This window comes from Platichthys flesus, chromosome 1 (genome assembly GCF_949316205.1).
Source record: "Platichthys flesus chromosome 1, fPlaFle2.1, whole genome shotgun sequence".
NCBI lineage: Eukaryota > Metazoa > Chordata > Actinopteri > Pleuronectiformes > Pleuronectidae > Platichthys > Platichthys flesus.
In genome coordinates this window covers 16,927,795-16,947,409 of record NC_084945.1, presented here as the reverse complement: position 1 = coordinate 16,947,409, position 19,615 = coordinate 16,927,795, and the positions used below count along the sequence as shown (strand labels likewise).

The window sequence follows — 19,615 nt, the reverse complement described above, 5'->3', positions numbered from 1 at the left end:
GAGGGCGACGTCTTGATATCCTGTTTGCCACCACGCGGCGGCACTGCTGAGAATGGAGTAAACCAATGATCTGCGTCCTCTGACTGACGTCGCCCGGAGCAGCCAATGAGCACGCAGCTGAGTGAGCCTCGGTCTCCTCGGCGAAGTTTGAATTTCCTAACGAGCCGCATTAGTGAATCTGATCCAGGAGCGTCGCGCCCAAAGTAAGTGAAGCCGCTTCCTCTTGTTTGAACCGCGACTTAACGGTAACACTTGATTCAATGTTTTATCTTCTCACTCGCACATGAACTGGGGAAGTCACTGGCTCATTAACATGTCGTCTTAGTCACTAGAGATCACGTTGAACCGTTCGCTCAACGTTACGTCCACACAAAGTCCTGACTGCACGTTCTAAATGTATTAACCATTTACTCCTTTGCATCTATGTGGAATGTACGTTTTGTGTTTTATGTTCAGGACCCAGTGAAGACTAGAAGCAACCCGTGTGTTTCTGACGGGGTTCATTAAATACACTAACCTGCGGTATTGCTTGTTAGCCGACCATTGTCCGTCAGCCACCGTTAAACTGTGAGGAAGCTAACATAAGCTAACTTCACACAACGTTTCCATTTGAACTCATCGGTAAAGTTCGAAGATAAACGGTTTAACCAGCTAAGCGATTCGTTTACGTTAACGTCTGTAGCACCCGTTCAAGTAGCCTTAACACTAGTGTAGTGTTCCTGTTGTTGTTGTTATTATTATTATTATTATTAACGCATTTAATTAACAGACACTATGGTTTGTTGTGTAAATGGGCTTATAATTAAAGGAACAAACATGGGTGATCGCATGTGTGTCTTCTGTTGGTGACTCATCCTGCTGTGGCACATGTACAAGAAGGAAAATGGATAAAAATAATACAATTTCACCTAAACGCTAGACGTCCTCTGGCACTCTCACGCTGGTTGAAGACATGAGGTGAAGCACATACTGGTGTTGATGGGTTGGTGACTGGTTGTTACTGCTGTTGCACAGTAGTCAGGTCAAAGCTGGATTAGAGATGAATTGGGCAGGACAGAGGTGTGATTGTTGTAGCTGTTAGCATCACATCGATGACATCATGCACTCATGAGCTGTACAGATGGATCGGTGCTGTGGCTTTATGGTGAATGTATTAAATAGGTGTCAATCAAAGGACCTGATTCAGACATTATGACGCTGGCTCGACCGAGGCTGTAGCTTTTGGACAAATTTATCATAAGTGTGTGAGAGTTTTTTTTATTCACACGTCTGATCACCTTCCACATTATTTTCCATATCATTTTCCACTGCAGTTGGAAATCATACCAGTCCCACCGTTTCCTGTTCTCCTCGGCTTTGTTGAAGCCTTCAGTTCTCTCCGGAATCCATACAACCTCTGCACCAAAGTGGCTGACCTCCTGTGACCCTTCTATAAATAAATTGATGTCTGTTCAACCAGGTTGCAAACCATGAGCTGGGCGGTGGAGGAGTGGAAGGATGGACTTCCAGGGAAAGCCCTGCAGAAGATCCGGGAGCTGGAAGTCCAGCTGGATAAACTGAAGAAGGAAAGGAGTCAGAAACAGTTTCAACTGGACTCATTAGAAGCTGCCCTGCAAAAGCAGAAACAAAAGGTCAGTGTTCAAGAATGAAGGATGAATTCAACATAGTAAACTTTTTACGTGCAGATAAATACACTGTAGTTAGTCCCTTGGGGGAATTACTGATGTACCAGCTTTACAGAAGTGGAAGGTCTTTCCAAACATCCATCCATTATTTGTTTGTCTCTCTCCAGGTGGACAGTGAACGTACAGAGACCTCTGCTTTGAAAAGAGAGAACCAAGGTTTAGTAGAGTCACTTGACTCTCTGGAGAAAGCCCGTCACAAGGTGGTCCATGACTTCGGAATCAAAGAGCAGCAGGTAATTACTCTCTCCCAATCTATTTTAAAACCATTGTCTTATCTCGTTTCTTCCTGTGTTTCTATCTATCTCACTGATTTGAGACGCAATGATTGGCTGAGAAGCATCACACACCCAACAAGATTTGGCGCCACTAGACCAGAGCCATTAAGGGTACAAAAGCGGTGGATAGAATAGAAATGCTCTGCCAAGATTTAACAAGCCACTGTGACTTATCAGAGATTGGTCTGGGTCTCGATAGGACCACAGTCCACTGTCAGAGTAAATCAAAGTATCAGAGTAAATGACCTAGATTCTATTATAACTGTCACACATTATTAGAGAGTTGCAAATACTCGGTTTGATAAAAGGAAAATGAGGCAGAGGATATACACATCCGAAATTAATATGAATTTGTAACTTCCTGTGATAACTGAATAATGTTCCTGATTTGATTTAGGTAAGCTTGCTGGAGGGTCAGCTTATTTCCTCCAGGAAGACCATCGAACGATTGGAGCAGGAGCTCAAGAAGTGAGTTCACTTGTGTCTGTTGAAACAGAGTTTTAAGAGTTACATTTGTGGTTAGATTTACTCCCTGTGTCATTGTGTTTGATTTGATGCAAAGATTTCAAACCTTACTCTTGAATGGCCAGTGATGAAGTTTTTCTTATTTACTCAGGTTCAAAAATGAACTGGATCGTTCTCAGCCCGCTGGATCTTCCTCCATGTCATCATCATCCTCTGAGCTGCAGCCTTACACTACTCCACAGAAAAGTTTCTCTACCCCAGCGCCTGTCCCAGCTTACAGACAGCAGGGTACTTCAGTTTGTTCATAATATATATTTATATGTATTCAAGTTATTATTTTTTCTTCACCTGTTGTTTCCAGGTTTATGCAGACTGCCTCTGTTAATTTATCTATGTCTGACAATCAGTTGAAGGTGTTGATGTAAATGTCAGGGATTTTGCTGTGTAATCTATTTTGGACATTGTGACTCTGGAGGAATCTAAGTTTACTGTGATGTTTGAACTGATGTTTGCTCCATAGATAATAGGCTGGAGGAGCTTCAAGAGAAATACAACCAAGAGGTAGAAGAAAGAAAAAGACTGGAGTATGAACTCAAAGTCATGCAGGTCAAAGTGAGTACATCACTTATCAACATGATGTGTTTGTTTCTTTGTAATTGAAGATGTTAACATGCCTGTTTTCTACTAGTCGTTAAATCCGTCTTCAGTCGGTGTAAGTCACAAGGACATTGCTGCCCGCCAAACTGGATCCTCCATATTCCCATGGCAACAGCAAGATAAGGGCCACAGCCGACAGTCTCTGGATCCAATGGAAACGCCTCTGAAGAGGCGAGCTGCATCCCTGTGGGACACCCTTGAGGAGACACCTATCAAATCCTGCCAGAGAATGAGCTCTTCCATGGCAGTGCAGAGTCCCGGTCGATCCTCACAACAGATGGACCAGCTGAAGACGCTCAACCAAGGTGAACTGTTTGTTATATTTCTTCAGTTCATGTCTTGCCTCTGAAAAATCGATTTGCTCACTTTGAGTTTGACAATCATGTGTTTCTTCATCAGAGCTGCGTGGCCGTGTGTCCGAGCTGGAGAGGAGTCTGTCCAATCAGGAGAAGGAAATTCGTGGCCATGCCTCCAAACTGCAGGAATTGCAAACTCAACTGAACCAGGCCCGCAAAGACCTGACTGAACGGGACAGAGACCTGGCCAAGACTAGTCAAGAGCTGAGTCAATCCACAGACAGACAACAGCAGCTGGAGACCAAGGTACGCTTCAATTACTGATACATAGTCATGGTGTGGGGTTGGTTGATTTGCATTATGAATATTTCCAGCTGATATTATCACTGCATGCTTGTCTGTCAGTTGTATCGGGCAAATATTGTCTAATTTTACTACCACCACCTCTATGAATAACTCAATGATCATTGAGTTGATCTACCAACCGACAGGTACAAGCATAGGTACATAAACAATGTTTGCACGAGAGATTGTTTTTGTTTTATGTCTGCTCTTGTTGTAGTAAAGATAGGTGAAACGGTAAGCAATGTAAACAACTGGCAAAGTGTAATAAAAGGTTGCTTGATTGTTCTTAGTGTTGCTCAGTTGAGCAGAAGCTGAAACAGGTCACGGAGGAGATGAGCTGTCAGAGGCACAACGCTGAAAGCTGCAGACGTGCCCTAGAGCAGAAACTCAAGGACCAAGAACGAGACAGTCAGAAGGTGCAATAATGTGGAGTCTTACCCTCATCAGGCCTTCATTGTTTTAGGTTTAATCAAATATTATGAATAAGTATGTTCTGTTGTATTTTAATCCAAAGGTTTTTTATTTGTTATATTCTGTGTAGGAGCTTGCCCAGCTCCAGAACTCCCACACAGCTTTGGATCAGCAGCTGAACCAGACCAGAACAAAGCTCACACAAGAGAACCAACAGTCCAAAAAAGACTACAACATACTGCAGGCTGATTTGGAAAAGGTAACTGTCACCTCTCTGCTTTACTTTGCACTTTTTGCCCTTTCTTCTTCTACTGAACTTTTTTAAATCACAAAACCATTGGTTTTAGACAATGGGTCACTGAATCCCGGAGCACCGGTGACAGAAGCACAGTGACCATAAAAAAACCCTAACATTACTACCATCCTTTCAAGGCAGAGTTCTTTATAACACCTGTAGTTTCCATTTAAACTGTTGGTGTTTCTAAGTCAGGAAGGTTGTTGTCAGGAAGTGAGATCTATGTTTAAAACCGCCCCTCTCTTCACCCTTCAGTACAGGGGGAGCCCCCGTAGCTTGACTGGTCTCTTCCCTTGCTTCTTTATAGATGTCCTTACAGAAGAGTCAGATGGAGAAGGGGGTGGAGGAGCAGAAACAGAAACTGCTGCGGTCGGAGCAGAGCCTCCAGGTCATGCAGGCCAAAGAACAGGACATCCGCAAGAACATGGAGGTGGGTGGCTTTGAGTAGAATATTTTCGGACTATAATTCTGTATTGAAATTTCACTAATAAGTCTGCTGATAGTTTTCCTCTTTAGTTGATGTCTAAACAGCCGTTGGTGGCCAAATACATCAAATTAAAACGATTACCACCAAATATTATATTTTAACCAAAATACAACACAAAAATGTGTTTGTTTTTATTGCAACACTGAACTATTCTTTTATTATAATTTTATCTTTGTTTTCTTGCTTGATCTCGTCTTCTACAATCACTGTCGTCATGCATTGCTGTCGCTTCTCTCCACATCTCTCCCTCCCACCAGGAGCTGCAGAGAGAGAAGAACAGTTTGACTGTCCAGTTGGACCAAAGCAGCAGGCGTCTGTCTCAGCTGGAGGAAGAGAAGAAGAGTGGAGACCAGAGCATCAAACGCACCCAGGGACAACTAGATGACCTCAAAGGTAAGTTATGCATTTGGAATGGCACTGCCAGTTATTTTGGAGCATGATCTAAAATCATCTCTGTTTTTAACTTGTGTTTCTGCTCCTTAGCGAAATCTGAAGGACAGTTAGAACAGCTGAAGAGACTCGAGACAAAACTGGAGCAGCAGTCTCAGGCTTCAACCCGTGAGCTGGAAAACTCAAAGAAGACTCTTTCTGATGCAGAAACCAAAAATGACAGGTGAAAATAGTCTTACTACACAAAGGCAGACAGTTGGTCTTTCATTATTCATCTATGTTTAATTTAACTTTTTTTTAATCATTATAAAATATTTTAATCCCACTGTAGACTTCAGAATGAACTGCAGAAACAGAAACAGGAGGCGGAGAAACTGACGAACAGGTTGACAGTCGTGGAGAAGGAGAGCCAAGACCTAAAATCCAAACTCTCTGTGAGTCAGAGTGAGTGTAAGGAGGCGCAACAAGAACATCAAGCTCTGCTGGAGTGGAAGAAAGAAAAGGAGGTCTTGATTAATGAAACTGAAGCAGTGCAAAAGGAACTCACTGACAAAATTAACATCTCGGAGAAGAGTCTCATTTCGTTGAAGGAGGCTAATGAAGAACTTAAGGTAAGTGATGAAGTGGTTTCCGTCTCTTATCTAGACTTAATATAGAAACATTAATAAAGGAATGATTGACAGTACAATGAACAGATTTAAAAACATTTTTAAACATAAAAATTTGTGTCATCAAGAGACCATCATTGTAAAAATTCTTTGAGAATTTGTTAAGACTACCATCAATGACAATAATACAAAATATATTTGTAAATGCACTAACATCAACTAAAGAATCCAGTTAATTATCCCTCACCCTGAGTATGTTTACTGTCATTATTGTAGAAGCAGCACATGAGTGTTGAGGAGGATAAGGCCGTTTTGTCTGCTCGCATCGATTCCCTGAAGGGTGAACTCCTAAACAAGAGCACAGAGTTGGAGCAGAGAGAGCATGAGAGCAATGAGCTGAAGTCTCAACTCTGTGAGGCTGGACAGAAGCACGCTAAAGATCTGGAGAATGTTGGTGTGCAAGTGGCGCAACTCGAAGCTCAGGTGATTTTATTATATTTTCATTGGAACAGATTGTAGATTAAAAGATTTTTTTTAACTAATTGAAAAATATTGGATTGATGTAATTAAAAAAAAAAATCAAAATCCTAATTGGCCTATTTGTATTTTATTTACAGGTCAAAGATCTGGAGTTGCGGCTGCAAAAGGAAATGACTCGAGCAGAACAAGCTGAGAAGACGAACCGAGAGCTGCAGGATGAGCATCAGGCAGCCTGTGACCTGGTCCACTCCAAAGAGCAACTGGTCGAGCTGCACCAGGCTGAGATCAACCAGCTAAGAGAGCGTCTCGAGCAGTCCACTGCCCAGCAGGAGGAGCAAAACCTCAGGTGAGCGGTGTTTGTTAGTTCATCATTTTGTTATGAATTTTCTTTTTCAATACAACAGACAGCTTTTCCTAAATTAATTAAATCTTTTATCAAGGCTTTGTCTGCAACACAAATTCACTAAAGTCAATAGAGTGCAAACAATAACATATTCAAGGATGCATTATTAATCAATCAAATTTTACTTATATAGCCCATATTCACAAATTCCAATTTTTCTCATAGGAATTAGCACTGTCCGACATCCTCTGTCCTTAATTCTCAACAACAGTAAGGGTAAAACTACCCAAAAAGCCCTATTAATGGGGGAAATGTAAAAGCCTCAGAGAGAGCCACATATGAATGATCTCTCTCCTAGAACAGACAGAAGTGCAAGTGATAATAATATTTACAACATTGAATAGAAGAAACATCTTTTAACATGGTGTGTCGATGTTTAAAGTATTTCTAAATAAGAAAATGTCTGATAGAAATGAAGGGAGTAGCAATGACAAATGTGATGTTATTATTGCCAGTATTAGTTGTTTATTTGAGTAGCCATATTATATATCTAAGAAATCTTGTAATCATATTCATCATTAGTGCCGCATCATATTAATCCTTTCCCTATTGTTTTTCTCAGGCTGCAATTAGTGTAACTCGCTTTTTAACATGCATATTTTGGGTCCCATGTATCTTATCTCCACCAGATTGGCAGAAGAGAGAGCAGCGTTGCTGAGGCAGTGTAATGAGAGAGTTTCAGCAAAGGCTGAAGAGTTGGAGGACATGAAGTTTAAGTTTGAAGAGACAATCAAAGAGGTGCAGCTCATCGAGAACCAGGTCTGTTATACTGCACAGCAACAGAAAAGTATTTAACAGATCAATGATTACATTTTTTTTTAATTCAGTTTACTTGTTGTGGTGTTTCCTTTTGAGTTGATAAAACTTTATGCAAAATAATTATATGACTAATATGATATTATGATTAACTGTCTTGAACATAAATAAATGGTGTATTGGCTGATTGTACTTGATGTTTAATAACTACTCCTGACTGTGCTTTTTCTTCATGCTGGGTCTTTTTGCTTACTTTTGTTTCAACCAGTAGAGGTTTAAGATGCATCTTCTATTCATGATTCAGGTCAATTCATCAAAAGAATCCCGTGAGCAACAGGAGCAACTGGTATCTGAGATGCAAGAACAACTTAAGTTTCTGGCAGCATGCGAAGAGGTTCTAAAAAAGATGTTGGATAAAAAATGTGAAGATGTCCAATTGCTGGAAGAGAAGCTAAAGGACCAGAAGGCGCAGGCAGAAGAGAAGGAGAAGCAGCTTAGAGAGGCTGAAGCTCAAATTGCATCTGCTGAGAAACAAAAGGCTGAGCTGGCCAATGCAGCAGAAGAGATGAAAAAAGAGGCAGAGGTATTAAATTAAATGTATTAAATATTTTTACACTTGTTTGTTATATTATCTTATATTGTTTTGTTATATTTATTTACCAGTTATCTTCAAGTGCACAAATCCATTCTGCTTATCCCAAATCAAGTTGTTTTTACTAGCTAATGTTCAAATATAAATATTAAGCTTAATTCCTTCTATTCTGCTTCACATTCAGATCCTCCAACATGCTCAGATGGAGAAGATCAACCATCTTATGGAACAGATATCTTCCTTTGAAGAAAAAGTAGCTGGGAACACAGATGCAGCAGAGAAGCTTCCAGTCTTGAAGAATGAACTAGATATGATCAACCAATCCAACACTGAACTGAAAAAGTCTCTAGAGGCTCTTGAGAAGAATCACTCATCCACAATTGAAATCAAGACAAACCTAGAGAACACCCTGTCTGAGAAAAGTAAGCAGGTCTTCTCTCTGGAGAAAGAGGTAAAAGATCTGACCGAGAAGATGATTAAAGAGTCAGAGAGTCAAGTTTCAGAGATTGAAAAATTCCTCAACAAAGAGAAGAGCTTGAAAGAGCAGCTCAAAACATCCAAGCAATCAGTGGCTTCTGCTAAATCAGAATTGAGTGTGTGTCGAGTGGAGATAAAGACCATGAAGACAACTCTGTCTGCTGCTTCACGTGGCTTAGAAGACAGAGACGGCATGATAAAGAGTCTGAAAGAGAAGCTGAATAAAGCAGAGGCAGAGCAGCTCAAATCCTCAGATCTACTGAAGGAGAAGATGATCGCCATGAACAAAATCAAGGTTGGTCAGTTATTTGTTCTTATGTCTTTGGCCTATGGTGTCTATAGTCTACCTGCATATAATCTAAACTATACTCGTGTTTTCTTCTGTGGAATATTTTATCAAATAAAGTATGAAATAGCCCATTGATCAGCTGGTTATTATTCATATACAGGTACAGCTAGAGATGCTGCAAATGGACCTGGAGGACAACGAGTCAACCATGAACTCATTTGACAGTCAGGCGGAGGGGTTAAAGGCGACAATAGAGGCACTGGAGGTGCAGCTTGCTCAGAACCAGACCCAGATGACCAATATGGAGGACAGGCTGGAGGACAGCAAAGCCCAGGTAGTCCCTATTAGCGTCTGTCAAAAATCATTCTGAATCATCTTTACAACCTCCGTTTGCTCTGAGAAAAAAAAATGTCCCTTTTGAAATCTAAATTCAGTTTCTCCTTCAGGTCTCTGTCCTGGAATCCCGCTTAGATGAGGTCCAATCCCAGAACTCTCTGCTGGAGACACAGTATGTCACAGCTAAGGAGGAGCTTTTGGAGAGGACTTGTGAAATTTCTCGTCTAGAGGAGGACTCTGTCAAGCGAAACCAGCTGGAGGAGTGTGTGGCTGAATTAGAGACTAAACTCAGTCAGATCACAGAGGAAAATACCAGGCTAGAGACGACTCTCAGGCAGATAAACGAAGACAAAGAGAAGTATAGCAACCAGTTTCTTCAGGAGAAAAACTATCTTGAAGCTGAACGGAAACAGTTGACAGATGAAAGAAAACAAATTGAGAACGACATAATGAAAGTAACTGCAGAGAAGAAACAACTAGAAGCCAGTTTAGACAAGCTTTCTGAGGAGAACAAGCAATTACATTCAAATGTTGAGCAGTTAACAGAAGACAAGCAGCAAATGGAAGCAAAGATCGATAGAGTTGCTGCTGAGAAACTTGAAGCTGAATCAACGGTTGCTCAAGTCACTGAGGAGAAAGCAGAGCTAGTTGTTGCTCTCAGTCTGATAAATGAGGAGAAAACTAAACTCCAAGCTGAACTCTGTGAATTAACTGCTGAGAAGAAGGCTTTGGTTTCCAACTTGACTCAGGTCGTTGAGGAGAAGCTTCAGCTGGAAACGAGCTATAATCTGCTGACTGAAGAGAACATCCAGCAACAGTCCAGAGTGAATCAAGTAACTGAAGAGAAGCTGCAGTTACAGGAAAGCACCCGGAGGCGTGAGAATGAGATGTCTTCACTTAAAGAGGAATACGAGTGCATCCAGTACTCGCTCCAGACCTCAGAGCAGGAGCAGCAGAGGCTGCAGGAGCGGCTCGAGATGAGGGACATGAAGACTGAGGAGGAGAACAGAGACAGGTACAGTACATCTTCACTTCGAAGGTCAAATGTGCTTCCACAAGTAAATATATTTATAACAGTGTCTATTAGATGGTTTTGTACTGTAAATATCAGCTGGATTTCTGCTTTATCACAGGAGGCTCCAGTTTGAGGCAGAGCAGGCCAAACTGCATGTGAAGCTGGTGGCTTTACAGGAGGAGCTGACCATTTTCAGACAAAAGTATGAGTCACTGCTTGAGCAGGTGGCACAGCAACACAGCCTCATACAGCAACTCACAGAAACACAGACGCCAGGAGAGAACATCAAGCACATTGAGCCGGAGGAGCCAGAAACTGGTGGTGAGTGTAGACCAAAAACTATGAAAATCTGTGCTGCTTGAATTTGAATATGTGCAATAATGTGCATTTATCTCTTAACAGTTTCCCAGGAGGAAGCAGCAGGACAGATTCTTGATTCAAGTACAACTACAGAGTCTCCTAATGAAAAGGAGCAGCAGAACTCGATGGTGTTTGGCCTGGAGGAGCTTTTCCATGAGTCTGATGATTCTTTCTGGTACAATGAGCTCTGTACTAAGAACAAATTCACAAGTATATAATTGGTATATTCATTTTATTATGTGATCATTAAAACTCAATTTCCCTTACCTCTCACAGTGAGACAAAGTTGGTCTTCAAGGAGGACGTCACTGAGCAAGAGCTGATCCAGAAACAGATTGAGGGCCAGAGGCAGGCAAGTGTGGCTGATGAAGAGGAAATGAGGAGTGATGCGGAGGAGCAGCCCTTGGATCAGGTATTAGATCATTACTACAACAATGTATTTGTCTTCACTCATTATAGTGTCATTATTTAAATACTGGCCTTTCTTGATATTTTTTTAATAGCTATTGATATTTCTCTTGAATGCTCAACATCCATATAACCCCTTACCAAAAAGTATCATATTAAATCCTGACTGATTAAGGTGTCGCTCCTCATGACCGTTTCATTTTGTCTTCTCTCTCACAGGTTCCTCTTGACAGCAGCTGTCCCTCAGATGTTATTGACAATGAACCTGAAGTTTGTGAAATGCCTCGACCCATCTCCACGACGAAAGAATTTAACTCCTGTGGTGAGAAAATAAAGTGTACTTTTAACTGCAGTAATAATAATATAATCATGGGATTTTTTTGTCTTACTAACTGATTCACACTGAGCACATACTAAAGAGTCATGATATCTTTTAGCTATTACTGTTGCGTTCAACTTTTCAGGTGCATCTTTTAAAAAATATATCGGCATTACAACTTATTTTAGAATTTTGTTTGTCATTTTAATATTTGAATGTAGTTTGATTTAGACTTTTTATAAAAAATGTCAACAGATTTGTCCCAGGGACAAGATGACATCAGCCCATATAAGGAAGTGATCACAAAACAAGAAAATGAGCTCCAGACCTTGCGCTCAGAGTGTGACCTCCTGAGCTCTGAACTGATGCTGAGAAAGGAGCTGACATCTGAACTGGAAGTCCAAGTTACAAACTTGGAAAAGAAAGTCGATGCAGCGGAGGAGGAGGCACAAGGTGCAGCACATAAACTGAATGCTGCTTTGAAGGAGAAGAAAGATCTTGCTGAGCAGGTAGGGGAAAGAAATTGTACAGTGACAAATATCACATACATTGTAGTGTAACCGTAGTATTCATTATTTAATATATGTTGTACTTGTGCTATGTGCTCATCTTCAGCTGGTGCAACTGTCAGAGGAGCGAGAGACATTAACTCTACAGTTACAAACATCTAAATGCCAGCTGGCTGATGTTATAGAGATGCTGGAAGGACTGGAAATGGCCAAAGGTAAATATCTTTCTGCTTATGAGGAAGTCATTTCACAACTCTAGACTGAAACAAGGTGTTACAGTATATGCTCTGTGAATGTTGTTGTGAATTCAGACTGCTCAAATCGAATGGCACTGCCATGAATAAATACACAAGTTCAAGTTGAACAGTTGTACTATGTTCTACAGGTGGATGGGATGAAAAGTTCCTTCAGCAGGAGAGCGAGTTGAAGAGGGTCCGATCTGAGAAAGCAAACCTGGAGAAGCACATCCTGGGCATGGAGTCTGAGCTGGAGACCCTGCAGGAGGAGAAGACCAGACTGAAGGATGAGATGGAGACGCAGAGGAAGACGTGCTCCGGCATGGAGCAGCAGAGAGAAACACTCCTTACAGAGGTGAGCAGAGCTGAGCAGATAAATAATTAATATGAAAGGCTCACGAATCAATGTAACATAAACATTTTAAATCGTATTTTTTCCTCAGACAAGCCAACTGAGATCTGAGCTTGTGTCCTGCTCTGAGGAGCGAGATGAGCTGAACCAGTCCTTGGGGCAATGGCGAGAAAAAGTTCACAGTCTGGAGAAGACGAACTGTGACACCAGGCACCTAATTTCCATCCTGGAGGATGACATCAGAGCGGGGAGGAAGGAGTACGAAGCTCTGCAAGGCAACACGGAGAAACTGAAGACAGAGAGGCAACAGGTAAAATGAAGAGGGGGTTGGTTTGGGTTGAATCTGGGACCTGGTTACATGCCACATCACAAAGCAAGGTCGACTTTTATTTAGATATAGTGAGTGTTTAGATTTTTAGGCAACTTGAATGGTGAGAGACATGCCTCATAGATTCTATTGGGTAAAGACATGACAACAGCTCTGAACTTACCTGTGCATTTTAATGTCTGCTTTTAGCATATCTAGACCATATAATAGACTGACATTATGACAAATCCCCTAATTGATGCGAAAGTGTCTTGATTGCCACCTAGTGTCTGATTGTAGTACGTCATAAATCCCACCTCTGCGTCAATGGATGGGACATGGACCAAACAAAAAAGTCAAAGTGCACATCAAATACATCTTTCTCAGACTCGGTTTCTGACATTTTAGATTTTTCTCATCACTTAGATTTTTGTAGTGCTTATTGTTTTCAGTAAGTTTGGTTTGAATTATTTGATATTGTAAAAACTGGGTTATGTGTTCAGAATTTACAGCTCTGACTGAATGGTTACTACTCTGCAGACTGTGGCTCCAAATGTGCAAGATGGCTGCATTAGTATCCGGGTTATTTTAACAACATGTCTGGGTATTGAGAGGAAGTGGAGAAGCTTCATCCATCTTTATTTACAGTCTAGGATCTAGACGTTTAGCTATTCCATTTGTCCCAAATGTCCTCTGTTATTTATGTCACTGTTTTATTTCTAAATATAAATTAATTGTATTCCACTGAAGCTGTTGGAGAAGATTACTGGGCAGGAGCAGGCGATCTCTCAACAGAGTGGAGAAAGGGTGGACCTTATCGACCATCTTAACAAGATCCACGAAGACCACACCTCTGCCAATCAAAACACTGAGTCCATGGTCAGCAAGATACAGGTGAGGGTGAAGCTTGATACTAAGCATGTTATTATATATTGTTTATTATCTCAGTTATTCGATGGATGCGAGAGTCAAACACTTTTAAGTACTTAAATGAGTCAGAAGGTTTTACCTGGGTTATATCCCATCTGCTCAAAATAATACTAATAGACTATGATGAGGGATTTAAAGAATATGTGAAAGATATATATTAGGTTCGAGGTTTTCAATTTAACTCCTCCTCACTGTTTCTCTCCTATTTCTCCCCCCAAGGCTTTAGAGGGAGAAGTCAGTCGTATTACACAGTCTCTAGAGTCGTCCCTTCTGGAGAAAGGAGAGATTGCCTCTCGTCTGAACTCCACACAAGGTGAGGTCCAGCAGATGAGAACTGGCATTGAAAAGCTTCAGGTCCGCATTGAGTCAGACGAGAGAAAGAAAAAGAAGATGGGAGAGCTGCTCAAAGGTGACCCCTCTGTCTTTGATATAAAATGATATGACCTTCTCAGTTCTGTAGTGTGTTCGCCCTAACGTTACTTTGTATCTCTGTAGCTGCCCAGAGGAAGTCCGACTCACTCCAGGATCGCATTGATGCTCTGGAACGAGAGAAGGAAGATTTAGAGCAAAGTCTGGAGGAAGCATATCTACAGGTATTCTGTCAAAAAATACAAACAGTAACAGGAAATGTTATCATTTTTAACATGATAAAACACATAGGTGAAGGGGTTTAATGAAATAAATGGTTAGATGTATATCGTATAAATGGAAATGTTGTGTTTTACACAGGTTGAGACAACCAAAGCCGAGCTGGAGGAGGAGAGAAGAGAGGTACTTTTATATTGTTCTAATTCAGATGTGGTGACTTGTGATATGTTAAATGTATATCAACTTAGAACTGTAGTAATCTGGTTCCTCTCCTTTACTCTTTTTTTCTGGTGCTCTTAATCTTCTTTCGATAGCCATTTTCTCTCTTGATTTGTCTCCTTTCATGAACTCTCTGCTGTCTTGTCTTGAACCCTCAATCTTAGGTGGAGGAGGAGAAGAGAAACCTCACAGAGAAACTATCAGATATCTCAAGCATGCTGGAAAACCGGAGATCTGAGAAAGAACTATTGGAGAGAGAGCTGGAAACCAAAAACAGTGAGATAGAGGAGCTGAAGGCAGCTAAGGAGGAACTTGAAAGAGGATTGGAGAAGGCGGAAGTGGATAGGAAACAGGAAGAGGAGAGACGGAAATGCATGGTAGAGCTGGAGAATGGGATGAGAGAGGAAGCAGAGAGGCAAGGCAGACACGTAGATGACCTCCAGGCGCAACTGGAAGCCTCTAAGCAGAGAGCGATCTCACTCGAACATACGAATGCAGAGACAGAGGGTGAGAAAGATAAGATACAGTTCCTGTTGGTAGAGATGGAGAAAGAGAGAAATTGCCTCCAGAGTTCTTTGGAGGACGAGCAGACTGAAGGAGAGAGACTCCGCTCCCGGCGAGATGAGTGGCGAAAAGAGAGAGAGGACCTGAGCACCTGTATTGAGACCTTGGAAGAACAAATTAAAGACTTGAAAATGTTTATAAAAGCCAAAGAAGAAGAGATGGCAACCCTGGAAAAGGAAAGGGAGGATGAAGTTGATCAGAGACAAGCCTCAGTAAACTCCATCTCATCTGTTGTGGCAGAGAAAGAACAGATAGAAGGAGAAAAGGGACGATTGGTAGAGGAAAAAGAGAAACTGCAGTCTACCTTATTAACAGTGGAAGAAGAGAGAGATAACCTTCGTTGCTCTCTTGAATCTGCAGAAGAGGAGAAACAAAGACTAGAGCAAGACAAGGAGAGAATCACTGATGAGAGAGAAAAGCTAAAATCGCAGCTTTCTTTGATAGAAAATGAGAAACACAGCCTGCAACAGACTCCACTCAAGCAAGAGAAGGAACGATTAGAGGAGGAGAAACAGAAGTTAGACGTCGAATTGCAGTCATCCCTTACTTTGATTGAAGTAGAGAAGGAGAAGCTGTGCTCTGCTCTTTCTGCGCTGGAAGAAGAGAAGCAAAGAGCAGAGAGAGAGAGACAGAAACTTGCAGAAGAACAAGAGAGCCTTCAGTCTGCTGTTGCCTCTATGGAAAAAGAGCTGGAAACCCACAACTTGTCCATTGTACAGTTAAATGAGCAGGTACACACATTCATATGTTAAACACCGAACTTATTGTCATTTTACACAAAGAATAATAACGGGTTGCACTGTTCAACCAAACACTCTTGTTCCCCCCCACACGCTGTCTCAACATATTTCTCTGTGTGCTTCTCCTGGAGGTGTCGGTGCTGACATCCAAGGCTACTCGTCTGTCCAAAGAGAGAGACTCTGCTCAGAGCAAGATGAATCTTTGGATGAAAACCTGCAAACAGCTGGAGCTGGAAAAGCAAATGATGTTAAACAGCTCAGGTACATACATCGCCAAAAGTTTTACCAGTTAGTCATCATGCTTTATGGTTAGCCGTTTCCATAAAGTGCAGTTGAATAATTCCGTTAACGTTTTTGTTTCAGGAGATGCTAAGAGCTGTGAGGAGGTTCAGCCAGGGAAAAAAACACTAAAGATTGAGTCACAGGACAAAACCAAGGAGGTGGAGGAACTTAAAGCTGCCCTTGATGGAAAGAAGAGGGAGTTAGAAGAGAGGGCTAAAGAGCTGGAGGAGATCAAGAGTGAGCTGGATGAAGTCAAGACACTCCTGGAGGAGAAGAGCACTGAGGCCGATGAGAGCATGGATAAATACTGCACTCTGATGGTCGAGGTCCACAAACTGGAGGAGACCAACAATGCACTCACAACACGACTCGAGCAGATTACTGCCGGCCAACGTTCTAATGAAGCCAAGGCCCACTCCAGCACCGCTGGTAGTACTCGCTGCCGGCGGTCAGTTAGGAAGTCTTCCTCAAAACACGATGAAGAAAAGATGCCCGAGGACATTGAGAACATGGTTCCCTTGACGCCTCAGAGGTCTCCTCAAGGGTCACTCTCAGGGAAGCGGGGTCGCCGTGACGTCAGCGATAAAGACAGCGCCCAGGAGGCCCTGCACAACCTGACAAAGAAGATCAAGGCCAACGCAGTGGCTACACCCAAAGCAGGAAGTGAGAAGGAGGATGAGTTCAGGCCAGAGGGACTTCCTGAGCTGGTGCAGAGAGGTTTGTGTTGGGTGGTTCTCTACTACAACTCTTTCACAGGAAGGACTTCTACTGTTAGTTTTCTGTGCTGCTTTATAATACAGAGTCATAATTTTAGCAGCCTAACCTGCTCTGCCACATTTCTATAGAAATAGTGTTCTATTTGAAATACTCTATGCCAGGGGTGTCCAAACTTTTTATCCCGAGGGCCACATATAGAAACAAATACGTAGTTCTGGGCCACTCACGCCGCCACGCCCCCTGCTCTGGAGCGGACTGTTGACAGTGGGGGGGGCGTAGCGACGTTCTGAGGAACCGCTGCAATACACTGGGCCATAGTCCATCACATTACGTTTCATTTTGCTGACGCTTTTATCCAAAGCGACTTACAATAAGTGCATTCAAGGGTACAAACCCAGAACAACAAGAATCAACAAAGTACAATTTCTTCAAAAATATAGCAAAACTACAAAGTGCTATAATCAAGTATCATTTAAGTGCTGTTAAATTGTTAATTTAAAATTTTTTAATTAAATATTTTTTTTAGGCAGGCCAATTTAAAATGGATGGCGGGCCGCAGTTTGGACACCGCTGCTTTATGCCTTCGGCCTATTGAGACCTTTTTTCTAATTAAAAACTCTAAGGAAGGAATGCAGAAGTGTGAGGTTAGCATCAAAAACACAGGAACAAATGCACAGAAAGATGGAAGCAAAATATTTGTTTGAATAATTTTCACTGGGTTTGAAGCTAGTTGGTAGAACAAAGCTCGAAATTAAAAACATCACATGTAATTTGTGCTCCCTCAGGCTTTGCTGATATTCCCCTGGGAGAGAAGAGTCCATTCATCATGAGGAGAACCACAGTGAAGCGCTGTAGCCCACGACTGGTTGCCAGAAAGACCGGTCCTGTATCTTCACCTGACGGCAAGGTGAGCACACACAAACACACACACACACACGTTTGTACAGATTTCTTTGTGAGGACATTCAGTGACATAATGCATTCCCTAACCCCTTACCCTAACCATTCAAACTAAATGCCCAACCCTAAAACCAAGTCTTAACCCCCAAACAGACCATTAAAGGGGAGGGGGGGGGGGGGGGTGGTCACAAAGTGAGGACCAGCAAAAATGTCCTCTCTTTCCTAAAATGTCTTCACACTTTGTTATATGCTCAAACTGGTCCGCAAAAAGATAGCTGTACAAACACACACATAGAGTACTGCACTCTACACTCCCACTGATAAATGATCAGTGCCTGAGTGAATAATGTCACTTGAGTATAGTTTTACAGACTGTGGAATCAGTTCAGCCAACTTTTATCTGTTACCTAATGGGTCTGCAGAATATCCGGACCCCTCACATCTCTAAGTCAGTCCAGGTCAGATTCCTTATAGTGTCAGGTCGCCAGAAGCAAAGCAGTGATGCATTTAAAGGATGTGGAGGTTTGAGGTCAAAGAGGTCAAGAGGAAATTATTTTTCACAATCACCTGCTAGAGTGAACCCCCACTGTATATGTCGACATTGCTAACAATTGTACTTCCTTCATTCATGAATGTCCCTCTGCCTTACTTTAATGATTTTTCTTATTCTTTTCTTTCTCCACACTACAGAGTGTGTCTGCAGACAGCTCCAGCAGGAAGCGCCTGTCCCTGAGCGGCGAAGAGAAACCAGCGCGTCAATCACTGAGCTCACCGAAGAGCCCAGAGCAGAAAGAGACACAACAAGCAGATAACTGTCATGTTCAGTAGATCAATGTACACACCAACACACACATTCTTGCACTTTGTAAATACATACACATGAATAAATACACAAAAGATTAACACTCCACGTTTAAATTTCAAAATAGAGACACTTATTTTAAATGTGTGTGGGTGGAAGTAGACTGGGTTTGGGTTATTGTTGCATTATGTCAGTTCATGTCGTCACATAGATATAAGTACAAGTATGTGTATGTTGAATCACTTTGATGCAGCACTGCCACAGCTACACGTCACCTCTTTAAAACTAAATCAAGTGAGGTGAAGACAGGTTTAAAAACATCCAGGTCCTGAAACATATTTTCCCAGAGTGCAAATGAAGCCGCTATTGTTTTGTGATACTCTGAATGTATCTTCATCTTCACCTTGTTCTGGTCTCTTTGTTTATCCTCACCTCCGACTCGCTGGTTGTATATTTTTTCTCTTATTTACTGTTCCTGTTTTCTTGGTGTGTGAGAAATGTATTGAAACATGTACATTACAGAACTAATGACCGCTAATGCATCCTGCAGCATATCAGCTAAATACTAATGGCAGCTAAGTTTGTGTAGATGTTCTGCTTTCACTGTTTTATATTTTCTACACATTTTAACTGTTTTAGTCATGACAACAAATCTGCTAAAACAATCAAGTTATGGCATTTTTCTGTTTTTAAAAGCTTTCAGCATTTTATTTTTTGATTTAGATTTAGATCAACGCTATTGTAAATAGTTAATAAGGCCTCATAGTTTTAAATGACCCTTTTTTTTTACTAAACTTTCTAAGGTTGCACGATCTTTGTCTTGTCTTTATTATATGAGCGAGTCTGTTACTGTAGACGGGCGCAGGTGGTATGCCACCACAGGGTGGAGCAGCTGAGCCATGCTGTTGGGTTAAGGTTTACAGTGCAGCTGTGAAGGGCTGCGTGTGACCTGCTGAGAATAGCAAGCAGGAAACACCAGACAGAACCTCATTAATCTATCCGTGGGAGATTCACCTCAGAATTTATATCCATCAGATACTATGGCTGATGATTCCAGTATATCTAGTTACCTCGTATCAGAGCCGAAACTAAGACATTATCAACTGAAAGAAAAGAGAAA

At 41.7% G+C, this 19,615-nt stretch overlaps 1 protein-coding gene across 1 annotated transcript; it reads left to right on the top strand.

Annotated features, from left to right (window-relative positions):
- The first annotated feature begins 1,465 nt into the window (after positions 1 to 1,465).
- On the top strand, positions 1,466 to 19,296 carry cenpf (centromere protein F). The gene is made up of 37 exons (XM_062386936.1): positions 1,466 to 1,631; positions 1,793 to 1,918; positions 2,358 to 2,428; positions 2,577 to 2,713; positions 2,946 to 3,037; positions 3,114 to 3,387; positions 3,482 to 3,684; positions 4,014 to 4,139; positions 4,265 to 4,393; positions 4,737 to 4,859; positions 5,174 to 5,309; positions 5,400 to 5,529; positions 5,638 to 5,917; positions 6,191 to 6,397; positions 6,532 to 6,740; positions 7,427 to 7,556; positions 7,858 to 8,136; positions 8,330 to 8,917; positions 9,072 to 9,245; positions 9,358 to 10,262; positions 10,381 to 10,583; positions 10,665 to 10,797; positions 10,899 to 11,034; positions 11,250 to 11,352; positions 11,605 to 11,858; positions 11,965 to 12,073; positions 12,244 to 12,449; positions 12,538 to 12,756; positions 13,504 to 13,647; positions 13,903 to 14,092; positions 14,179 to 14,276; positions 14,413 to 14,454; positions 14,655 to 15,785; positions 15,926 to 16,055; positions 16,158 to 16,793; positions 17,579 to 17,700; positions 18,384 to 19,296. Exons 1-37 carry the CDS (start codon positions 1,470 to 1,472, stop codon positions 18,519 to 18,521), a joined length of 8,475 nt encoding a protein of 2,824 aa, XP_062242920.1. The 5' UTR covers positions 1,466 to 1,469; the 3' UTR covers positions 18,522 to 19,296.
- The last annotated feature ends 319 nt before the right edge of the window (positions 19,297 to 19,615 follow it).

Bases quoted from the DNA above. Each gene is read 5' to 3' on its own strand.
- cenpf (XM_062386936.1), top strand. From the start codon at position 1,470: ATGAGCTGGGCGGTGGAGGAGTGGAAGGATGGACTTCCAGGGAAAGCC. The intron at 6,398-6,531 runs GTGATTTTATTA...TTTTATTTACAG, and splicing joins TGGCGCAACTCGAAGCTCAG to GTCAAAGATCTGGAGTTGCG. The intron at 12,074-12,243 runs GTAAATATCTTT...TATGTTCTACAG, and splicing joins AGGACTGGAAATGGCCAAAG to GTGGATGGGATGAAAAGTTC.